This window comes from Meleagris gallopavo, chromosome 9 (genome assembly GCF_905368555.1).
Source record: "Meleagris gallopavo chromosome 9, MGAL_WU_HG_1.1, whole genome shotgun sequence".
Classification (NCBI taxonomy): Eukaryota; Metazoa; Chordata; class Aves; order Galliformes; family Phasianidae; genus Meleagris; species Meleagris gallopavo.
In genome coordinates, this window is record NC_139412.1 from 4,901,846 (window position 1) to 4,913,922 (window position 12,077).

Below are 12,077 nucleotides of genomic sequence, written 5' to 3' on the forward strand. Positions count from 1 at the left end.
AGAGGCATTGAGCACCACCGCACCCAGCAAACAGCCCATCAGTACAGAAGGTGGGAACTTAGCTACCACCTCAAAAAAGCACTCTGTAACATTTCAGCCTTCTACTTTAAAATCTGTCCCACACCTTTCTCATTTGCCTGCACATCCTGATCAATTAGTTTACATCAAAGCCTTGTTACACGCGTGAAGTTTTAATTGATTTACTCAAGTCAGTGAGCAAGGAATAATTACATCTTGGAAAATAATGCTGGGCAGAGTAGGGCAGGCTGCTTCGATGCTGTGAGACTTAAAAGTTCAAAACAAAGGCAGATCTGGTTTCATCCCACACTTTAATTGTAAGCTTTCAACTGCCTGGTGCTCTGAGACGCTGCATTAGCTGGGCCTAATCAGCAGCCAACCCACTGATGTGTCATATCAGGGCAGCCAGGGTATTAAGCCTACAAGCACAGTCACGTTTCATAGAAAGATACTGTTTATCTGGTAATAAACTTATACTAATCAAAGAAGCATTAGCTTCAATTTATAAAGCATGAGCCATTCTCTCTATGTGGTAAAACAGAAAGACATCCGTAGCAATATTGTAAATCTAACGCCAATTAGAAAATGCACATGGGACCAACAGATCCATAACTCATGGAGGTATTAGATGGAGGGTCAAAATTTGACACCACCATCTATTAAAGACTCCATTCCCACCATAGGTATCAAGGTGTTAACCATCTTTCAAGACCTCTGAGTCAAACCTTATGCTTCCAGTGAAGGTAAAACATAACTAAAGAAAAGGTAAACGTGCAGAGAATGAAGGAGACTGATTGGCTTTTGGTGCCGTAATTCCCAAAGCACAATCTACCATTACACAATGGAACTAACGGAGATGCAAAGAAGCAGCAGCTCTGCCTGAGGCCATCCAGGATCACACCTTGCAAGATTTCTTGCCATATTCTTCCTACACATCTCCCAGACCACCTTTGAAGATACAAACTAAATACAGGTTTCTGCTACCTTTTATTCACCATTTTCTGCTGAGATCAAGTCTCAGGAGCAAGATTTATTTGTCTTACATACTTCACTCTCTATTAAGGTCATGGGAACCATCACAGCAATTTATCCTACACACAAATTCCACACCGCAGCATCAAGCCTCTTAACAAAACATATAGTTTGTTCTAGCTCTCTTCAGATTTATTTTAAAGCACAACATCAATTCAACACAATAGCACTGCACTTTCTGAAGGAAAAAAAAAAAAAAAAAAAAAGAAAAGAAAGACTCCACATTTGAAATATTCATCCTTCATTCAACACCACAGCGGTCAGCACCATGAAATGCTGAGCATGTCACGCTCCTACCGAGGATATTACTCAGCAAGATGTTACTGAGCAGCACAAACTGCATTTCAATCTAACCTGACAGGACACTGCTGGATCAAGTGCTCTTCTTCATAAGGTGTCACCCAAATAAACAGAGATCAGCTCTCCACTTCTCACCTGCAGAGCTCATACACATGCCCTGTGCATAGCGAAAGTGCAGATATCATCAGTCAATAGAGATCCTAGCAAAGAGGCCACAGGGCTTTAAGAAAGGACACGTAAAATAACAGGGTTAATATTTTGTTCTGCGGGTAATAATTTGCTGAGGAACTGATAGATGCAATTTTAATCGTTTTACAAAAGAGAAGTAATGCACTGTAATCTCCTCCCAGGGATGGAGGCCCCACCTTGACGAGCAGCTTGCTCAGAGTTTTCAATGAGTGGGATGGAAGTGTGCTAAGTCTTTTGTCACTCCTTCCATCTCTCTCATGCAGTCTCTTGCTCCTTCTGAAATACATTTAACATAAGAATTGGTGATAGTGGGAATGAGACATGACAGGAAATATGATGCTCACTGATATAGGGCCCAAACCTGAGCGCTAAGTGGTTTCAGGTAAATGAAAAGTAGACCTGCTCAGCACTTTACGTGACAGGGTGACAGTAGGTTTGGTTTTTTCCAGGTGTTTTAGGCTGTCAAACGTGCGTGCCTGGTATAAAAACACAGCCTGTTGTTATTGCTCAGAGTTCCAGAGACAGCACTCTCCTCCAGGATTCCTTTTCTTCAATAATACTACAGAAGATAACCCTGTTTATGTCATTACAAAACACAAATGCCGAAGTTATCTTTCAAGTTGCTTTTATCAGTGAAGTCAAGATTTGGCAGCCAAATCCCAAGCAATCACATCTGTTGATCAAGTCTATCAGGAGAACACTGCAAATTCAATGGAGACGTGTGCACTGGGCTACACACTGCCTATAACACACCAGTGAATGTACTCATCCTCTGTGACTGAGCTCCCCATTGTAAAATGCAAGGAGTATTTCCAGATTTCACTTCTGTGAGCCTCAGGTCTGGCTGGGACTGATGAAACATTCCAGCTTCCATAGGTCAGCACTTGGCTCAACCTGGTGCAGGTCCAGGTGAGATTTATTGATTTATTTTAAATGGTAAATGGAGAGTCAACCTCTCAACCATAGAAGGAATGTGATTTGAAGACTTCACTTAAACAAGAAGCTTCATGGTTGGATATTTGAATGGATACACATAAGGCACAAGCTTTAGGCACCACAAAGGTAATTCCGCTTTCGCACACTGAAGAGGTGAAAAATCACACTAGATGACATTGGGTTTTTTTGGATCCACAAGCTTTGACTGAGCGGATCACTACACACAACACAGTTGGTTCTCTCTTTCTTTTTAAAATAACTATTGCTTTGATTTTTTGAAAGTTTGAGTTTTAAATCTGTAAAGCTGGTTCTGTCAGTAAGGACCAGGAGCCCAGCCTCTCCTTGCCACTTTCCAGTCTAGATGCTCTTCTGACACTCTGCAAAACACCCCTCTGATAAAAAATGAGGCAACCAACTAAGTGCATTAACCCTACATACAAAGCTATTTATCTGCTCAATATGCACAGCTGTTTCAGTAGGGCAAATGGTTTTACTAACAGTGATAACAAAGACTTTTTGCCCTTTTATGAAAAGCCCTGGAACTGCAACAGATTATAAGGCACTTTTCCTCCTTGTGCCTCTCTACCTCCATCTCTGCGTCACTGCTGCCCTCATCTCCCCCCTGACCCCAGCTTCACCAAAACCCTTCCAATTGCTCGTGCCCTGCCAAGGCTACTTCCATCTGTTCTTTTACAGTCTTCACAAATCCATAACCACAAAAACATAGCTGGGCTATTATTACAGTCCTGGAAACAGTGATAAATTATGCCCATAATATCCCCTCTTCCATTACATTTTCCAGCTTCCTCACTCTCCCCAGAACCTTTTATAAGCTAATTTTCTTACATTCAACGTTTCACGGGATTTGCTTTCTCCTGCCACTCCACCACACTTTGCGTTCTCATCCCCATGTCCTATTCTTCCTGCAAATCTCAAAGCAATTGTAAGTTCATCCTTCACCCTACAATGTGCACTGAAATAAAAACAATACTCCTCCAATCCAAAAGACACCTATACAAAATCTCCCCGCCTCGCTTTTCATCTCCCTGCTATCCTCTGCACCGCTGACTTACAAAAGAAATTGAATCAAGTGTTGTATTCTAAAACCTATTCCCAACATTGACCAGAAAGAAATCAGTTCAGCACTTCTGCTCCAGTCCCAGCTCAGACTGGAGGGCCTCTCGGGCTGAAGGTGGAACTCAGACCCACACTGAGCTCAGATCCTTTTCCTCAAAATAATTCCAGCCTGTGTCATTTCCCTGAGCAACTTCAAAGAAGTTTTATTTCCTCTGGGGGAACAAATAGAAATGTTTAAACTCCAAAAGTTGCACTGAGACAGAAAGGACAATTTTCACATCTTGGCATAATTCTGCTTTCCTCTACACTCACTGCTGCCATGTAATTTAAGTGTCCTAAACAGGAATATCTCATTGCACTATGAGAAGAAAGTACAATTTTACATTCCTCCCATCTTCTACATTGTTCCCTTCGTTCTGCTTGTATTTGAGTTCCTGCACGAGCATCCACAAAGCTTTACTCCTCTCCACCTCCTACTACTTGATATCCTGTGTGAAAAGCCTTTTATTTTAGCCAGCTTGTTACTCCAAGCGCAACAGAAACCGTTTGAGAGAGATTCCTCCCTGAGACACACTTACAAAACAAAGCTGGAAAGCTGGTCTATTCTCCCTTACTTTGCAAGAAACCCCCTCCAGCCAAGGAAAGAAAAGGATACCAACTACCACAAGCCTAGAAGTACAACAGGCTGAATAACAAACATACTCAGCCATTAAAATGCCAAAAACAGATTCATGCTTTATTGCCCTCCCCTGACAGGAGGGATGGGTTATACCTCGTCCATGAAATCTGAGCTTCTGGGACTGGCTCACGTCTTCCTGCTGCTGTAGCTTTCCTGTTAGGTGAACAAGAGATTTGCTATTTAATTCTCTTGGACTTATTTCACTTATTAATCCCCTCTCACTGACTTCCAAAAGTCCTTTTTTTTTTTTTTGTGTCTTTTTTTTTTCCAAGAAGCAAACAGAGGTCATAGGAAAAATGGAAAAGAGCAGCAGCAAAGCGAAGTCCCTCTAGTTCTCCTTGGCCGATCACTTGAAAACAGCTAGCTATTTTTGGCAGGCTCTGAACATTCAGTCACCGGTACGCAAGATGAGAAGCGAACGTAAGTAGAGCACGTGGCAATGAAACCTGCACTGACTGTGCATCATAGGGTGGCAAAGACTTTTCTCCTGCTTAAGATCAGAAGCGCTGCTTCAACATCTGCAGCGGGGGGAGCACCTGCTCTGTGCCACGTTCTCACCCTGTTACAAGTTACGATTCCCATAAGACACACTGGCAGCTGTAATTGTCACCAATACAACCCCCAGACACCACCACAGCTTTATTTCACTGGGAAAGAGACTTTCACAGCTCAGGTATTCCAGCCCTGCACCCCATAAACGTGGCGTTGGCTTGCAGCAGCAATTGGCTCCATCAGAGCTTCTCATCTTCCTGCAGCACTCAGAGGAACAAAGCGTAAGTGACAGCAGTTTGGAGCACCGTGTGTAATTACAATTAAAAAATTTAACGTTCTCAAGGCAGGACTGGAGCACAGCTTGAGCATATTGCAAGTGCAAGAGCAACATAAGAAAGGCGTACATCTACCAAACAGAAAAGAAAGACAGTTGTATGGAAATTTCTAGCTGGCACAGAATCCAAAGAAAAAACATTTCCTGCGTAAGCAAGTTGACAGCATGCTGACAACATGGGGAAGTCCAACCTGAACAGAATATGCCCATGATTTCAAAGCACTGTGACTGAGAACAGAGCAGGATGGAGAGCACCCACAGCTGCTCTCTGCTATCCCTCTTCTCATTTCCTTTCTGACCCTCTCATTTTCTCTCCATTATATCTTTCTTCTTTTATGCAGAAGATGCCCTGCACTTTTTCCTTTCACTTAGTGGAAGTCAGAAATACTTTCAAAACGTCACCTCCCAATGTAAGAGGAAAAACTCTGAAGATTCGATATACAAAATTAATAGAAAAATGGAAGGAAAAAAAAAAAAATCAATGCTTGTTACCTACTGACCACCTCCATTTGCAAAAACAGTCATGGGGGAAATTGCTCGGAACACCTGAACTGTAATTAAATTAGGTGTATGGTTAATATCCAGATGAACCTCGTGGAGCTGCAGGGTTCCCAGCAACCACGACCTGAGGAGCTGAAGTCCCAGGTGACATGGTTGACATGACATGACAGGAAGGGTCCTCATTGTTTCTCACCATTCAACTCCACTTTAATTGGCAACAAGTTGCATTAACTGTCCAAGTCTTTTGCCTGTGACAGGCATTGGTAAGCCTTCTCCTTTGTCTTATCATCTCAGCCCACAAGCTTTTCTATCTCCTTTTCTCCCCATCCAGCAGAGGTAGGCGGGATCCCACCCAGCCAAGGTCACTCCAGCACACAGTCACCCCTCTGGCACAGTGTTCTGAGGAGCTGGAAGGTTAGAAAGATAACCCGATGGATGCTGTCCCTACTGCTGATATAAGTCAGCATATCCTCTGCCAGTCTTGGTAGTTACAGCTTACACAAACGTGGAGACAGTTCAACAGTGCCACTGAATTCCCTATGTTGGTGACTACAGACGATGTATGGAAATGAAGCAGTTGCTTTACAAAAGCCAGCAAATGCTCACAGACTGCTACATCAGATGAGCATTACATGAAGCACAAGTTTGATCTGATCCTGCTAAACCAAACCAAATTTGTCCTAAAGCAGTCAACAACTTAAAGCACACGGATCAGAAACACCAAGTACAGGTTAAACAGTTCATTCTTAAAGCAATTGACAAAGTTACGCCAAGCCTCAGCCGAAAATCACCCAGAGATTACTCAGGCCACGGAGCAATCTCTATAAATACACCTTCATTTTAGCAGCAGTCACAACGGCCGCATCAAAGCTAATGAACCACCACTGGTTTGAATTTAGCTGATCTTGAGCAGCGCACGCATGATGCATCGCAGACCGGTGCTATTTCAGGAGCGTCTCCCCTTCCCACTTCAGTTCAGTCCCTCTGCTCCCTCCCACCTCAGGAGGATGCTCTAATTATTCAGACAACGCAAGCAGCGTTCAGCCAGCCCTTCCCTCCTTTAGCACTGACCTTGCCTCGCACACCGCTCTCACGAAACTAATTAAGAGAAGAGCAGTCTCACTTTACACTCCTTTGCGAGAAGAACTGAATTGTTACCTGCCCGAGGGTGCAATTCAAATTATTTTCAGCTTCATTTCTCTCAGCAAAACAATACAAATATTGAGCACGAAACCAAACAACAATGAAGCCCTTCATGTGTGTCACCACCAGAAATAAAGAAAACAGAAAAGAAAAAAAAAAAAAAGTAACCAACAGACTCCTTTCATTATTTCACTTTGGTCTTTTTAACGTAAATATTTCCATGAAAGCTTGACCAAGATGAGTGTTTGGGAGCAGCAGGGCATCTTTTTAGGACAACAGATTTAACTGATGCAAGAAGAACAATACTTGGGGCACACAGACTCTAGAGCCAGGCTCAGCTAAAAGGGGAAGCTTCAGTCCCACCAGACAGATATGGAATTGCTGAATCCCTAAATATATCCACAGCCAAGCTGTACACATCACATGCACCTCTAATTTCATGGCAATCAACGGAGCAATTCCTCTCCAATATATCTTAATCCACACGGAGATCCTGGTCTGAAAACACTTGGCTGTGGGTTCTTTAGGATAAGAAAGTCTTCCTCCCAGATTTACAGATATTTTGTTTGCACAGAGGATTTTATGACAGTCTCTGCTTGCTGCCTTCAGGAAGAGACTGAGGAACAAGATTTGCCACATCTTTTCTCCTGAGGAAGAGCTCATACAGACAGCTCTGGAGCCGTCTCCATCCCTCAGTACACCATAGCAATAACACACAATGAGGAACAGAAGAAGAAAATTAACACTAATTTGACCCAAGACTGCACTACAGCACTGAATTCCCAAAGCATAGGGGTGGGACCAATGCCTTGCAGGAAATCACAGTAAAAATGGCACAAATATATTTAATGACAAGTCTCCAGCATCCTGTGGGTGGCTACAGACCAGAGAAGCCGGAAATCTGAGCCATACAAATCTGTATGCATCTGCTGTGGATGCTGCCATCCACCTTGTACAGCCCCCCGTAACGCCCCGTGGGGCTCCGCATCACCCAGCCTTCATCTGCCTTGGAGTTCTGCCTTTGAAGATGGGATTTTATATCCACCAAGAAGCAACTGTTATTAAATCATCCTCTAGAAGCCAAAAAAAAGATGACTATCTATTACTACTACCTCTAAGACCAGACAAGAGCGTGCCATGGAGCGGCAGATGTATGAGAACTGACAGTATCACAAACCCCAAGGCTTGTGCCTGAAAGCATTGCCTTACTGTGGATTTCTTCAGCTAGCACTGAAATCAGTTAGAAAGCATTGGCAGGAACATGCTGGCTTCCTCATCTCAAAAGCAGTGTCCATTTTCTAATTGCTGGTATTTTACCAACAGATGTCAGGGAACACTGTCTGGGGATTTAGAGGGAAGGACGATACCTTTTACAGAGAGTTACTGTAGTTTGGGGAACCAAAATCAGTTAAAGATAATGAGTCATAACAGGAGGTAGTTACTGTAAATATTCCAGGCATGGGCACATTAACAACCACCCACTAATCAGAGGCAATGCCACAGGCAGACACTGAGAACTCCCACTGGTGTCACTGGGAATTTTGAATGGATCAGGACCTCAGCCAAGAGCTGAGTATCTATTGTAACCACAGCGTTAATATCCAGGATGGGGTGGGTCGCACTGCAGATTTTGGCTGTCACTTCCCAGTGGGCGATGCAGGCATCTATTCAAAGGGGATCTGCAATCTCAGACTTCAGACGGGAGACGCACAGGTTTCTTCATGATGGGAAGCAAAGAAAAAACCATTGAGTTTAACTCCTCATTCCTCAGCATCTTTAAATGCTTACAGCACAAACACAAGTTCTGATGCAGAGGGCAAACCCAAAGAGACTCCAGTTTCATACATCAGACTGTGGCTGGCGAAGAGCTGTCAGTTTTTTGGTGTTGGTGGTTGTGGCTTGGGATGCAAAAGCACTGATACCCAAACTTTTGATGAAGTCTCCCACCAGAGCTCCCAGCACACCAACACTGTGCTCCCTTCCCCCTTCCTGCACCGCTCTGCACTTGCTGCTAATTTTGATTCTGTGGCCTCAGACCAAGACGTGGTCAGCTTACACATTGCCTCCGTGCTGCTCTTCTTCAGCCCCTCAAGTAAGTTGCTTTCCCATGATTCAGTACCATAGAAATATAACTGTTGAGATCAGCTTCTTTATTTTTGTCAGCTTTTCTACAGACCTTTCAATCATAAGCTGCATTATACTACGTTCCCATAAAGCCAGGAAAAGCAGTAATAGATATGTCAAAATCCTGACTTCTATTTTTCCTGCCAGGTGATTTCTTTAAGTGCTTTGTTTTCTCCCGTCACTAAATTAGAACAGTACCTCTATTTCCAAAGTCTTCACCCTTACTGTCACTATTTCAATAGGCTCTTCTCACATTAGAGCTATCAGCTTGGAAAATACTCCTCCCATTCTGCTTTTTGCAGAAGAAAATATAGTCTGTATTTTGTCACTGCTTCTGGCTGAGGTTATCAGACTTCTGGGCAGAGCCACCAAACTTCCTCACAGTGACAGTGAAGTGACTGGAAGGGACCTGCCCGTGTCTGCCCTGCTGGGGGAAGATGATAGCACATAATCCAATTGGCGAAAAGAAAGCCAAATGCAGACGAATCCACTCCTCAGATTTAGTTTCAGATCCTCCCTGCCGTCCCTTGGCTTTTCTTGGAGGAGCCACACAAATTGCAGAACAGCCTCTGGAAAGAGTTTGGCTGCAACGCTGGGCAGCACGAGCTCTTTACGGCCCGGATCCAAAGCCCAAAGAGGACTGCAGCATCCCAGCTCACTTGCCAGTGCCCTACATCCTCCTGCTGCCCTGTGCTTCTCATCTAAACAAGAAGTTAACAAAGCTGCACTCAATACAGGTCACACTGATACATCCCCAAACAGAACAGTGGGGACACTGGATGTGCTGTTCTCAAACTGCAAAGCAAAGGCTTTTAGGGGGAGATTTGGGGATAGATCCCCACCTGGCACCAGGGCAGCTCCACACAGCAGCTCCACAGCTTGGGAGGAACTTGCATGGAAAGGTGGGCATTCCTGACTGCAGAACGTCAATCCATAGGCTGTATGGAGTCTGGGAGAGCTAACTCTTCAACATCCACAGACAGCTGTGAAAGCTGCCAAGTCCAGAGCAGATCAGCCCTTATGGGATTTTCCAGGCAGGACTCAGAATGTCTGAAGAGAGAACTGGCCGCCCCTCTTGGGTTTAAGAGAAAAGTGCCACCAGAGCTATCCCTAAAAAAGCAGGTTTTGGTCCTTCTGTCACACTGCACAACTCGCTGAAGCCACCACGGGCTCTGTGTGATATAATGCCACTGAAAATATCCAGGGTGAGAAGTCACTACGTGCTCCATAGCGCTGTTTCCTACCAAAATTCACAGCCTCTCAGGGCTCTGCTTCCATCAGGCTCCTCAGCAGAGACCCACCCAAAAGCAGGTGGTAGAAGATGCCACTAACACCTGGCAGAAAGCAGCTCCTTGTTTCAGGGCAGAGCGTGGCCCCCCGAGTTGTGCAGATTGCACAGCCCCAGCCCAAAGCTCCTCAAGGGAGGAAGGCCCACACTGCTCTCACTAACAAAGCTCGATGCCTACTGTGCAAACCCAGCCCTGTGTTCACAGCAGATATTAAAATCACCTTGCAAGATGGGATTCCTCCTGTGCTATCTCAAGCCAGTCTCTACTCCGTGGTGACAGAGAAAGTTTTTCTTGCTGCCTCCAAAGGAGCACATCCATCTCCTGCAAGCAGTTTCCCTCAGTGTTCTCAGCATACACACCTCCCATCATCACAGGAATCACAGCCCTGCGTGTCTCCCTCCTTACTGCCTCAGTAGCAGCAAATACAACTGCCTGTGCATTTGGAAACACACATGTCAAAGGGCTGCACACGGGCAATTTCAAACCCAAAGATGTCAGCACGACTCGTGATCGCAGCACAGAATAGGAGACTAAGTTAAAGAGCAAGTTTTCATGCAAGGATGGCAAATCTTTTGTGTGCTGGACTGTAGCAGCTCTAAAGCATGTAAAATAAATCCTCAGAAATGCAGGTATCTTTTGTTCTGTGTTACGTGATAAATTACTTAAAGGGCATTTTGGTGAATAGGGCCAATATATTAAAAAAAAAAAATAGCTACTCAACATCAAAGAAAGTAATTTAAAAACATTTGGAAAATGGAAGATTTTCGCAATGCATCTGAATGGTGGGCTTTGCTATTTTTATGCAATAAAATATGGAAAAGTCTGGTGAAAATACCAAGGATCTGAGCGAGATGTAGCTGAAGCACAAAGATAGGGTTAAAAAAAGTACATAAAACGAGAGGCATTCAGCACCAACTTCCAGGATCAAGAAACTCAGAAGTTTGTTGTTTGTTTTTAAAAGATGAAATAAATAAAGAACTAAAAGGATGGATCGTTTGGGTTTGGCCGCCCAGACTGCATGAAAGTAAATGACAGCAGAGTAGTCCCTTTTATAAAACAAAGAAGTGAGGAACTGCTGTTTTCCCTCACGCTAAGAGCGTGCCCTTCGGCCGGCTGTCCCAGCAGCAGCAGCCACACCGCCACTCACGTCCATCCCAACACACGGGGAAAGAACTGCTCCCGCTGTGCCCACCCGGACACACGCACTGCCCCAAAGCTCCCACGGCCCTGAGCGCTGCAGCGCGAGCAGAGCCACCTGTGCGTGCCCCCCCGGAACGGGGCACCCCGCTAAAGGAAGGGGGGTCCGCATGCAGCCCATGCTCCCTCCCCATCTCCATGGCGATCTCCCAGCGCGGTTTGCGGGGAGGAATAGGGAGGGGGGGGACACGCACTTTCGTGCCGCATTGAGCCGGGCCGCCCCCCCCCCCACACACACACTCAGCGCCCCGCACCGCGCCCTCATCCATGCCACGAGCGAGGAGGGGGGGGGGGGGTACCCCAAAGTACGGACTTGGGGCCGGAGCGATGCCCCCCTCCCAGCGGTAAGGTCGGGCTGTCCGCGGTCGGGCCGGGGAACATGCTGGGGAGCGGAGCGGCTGCGTCTGCCTTACCCTTGGAAGCATCTTTCTCTTCTTTGGGCTTGATCACCTTCCCGCTCATAGACCCCAGCTTGGGTGGGAAAATCCCCGGGTGCTTCGCGGATTCCGGCTGGACCCAGAGAAACCTCGGGCGGGGGGCAGCGTGCGTGCAGGAGGGGGGGGGGGGAGGGGGATCCTCTGTACGCCGAAAAGGCAGAAATCACACGGACGGAAAGGGAGGTGGAGAGAGAGAGAGCGAGAGGAGGGGAAAAAAAAAAATGACAATAATAATAGGAAGAGAGGAGGCGGCGAGCTGCCCGCTCCCCAGTGCGGTGCCGCCGCGGTGCTGCGGGAGCGGAGCGGGCGCTGAGCGGGGGGCTCCGGCA

General features: G+C 45.7%; 1 protein-coding gene across 2 annotated transcripts in view; it reads right to left on the reverse strand.

Annotated features, from left to right (window-relative positions):
* FGF13 (fibroblast growth factor 13) overlaps positions 1-11,877 on the reverse strand; it is a 211,478-nt gene extending 199,601 nt beyond the window's left edge. Inside the window, exon 1 of one of the 2 annotated variants that reach the window (XM_085230680.1) lies at positions 11,725-11,877. In XM_085230680.1, the coding sequence (XP_085086806.1) occupies positions 11,725-11,773 (49 nt within the window). In that variant the 5' untranslated portion in view covers positions 11,774-11,877. The remainder of the gene's footprint in view (positions 1-11,724) is intronic. The other variant, XM_085230681.1, reaches the window with a different exon arrangement.
* Between the last annotated feature and the right edge of the window lie 200 nt (positions 11,878-12,077).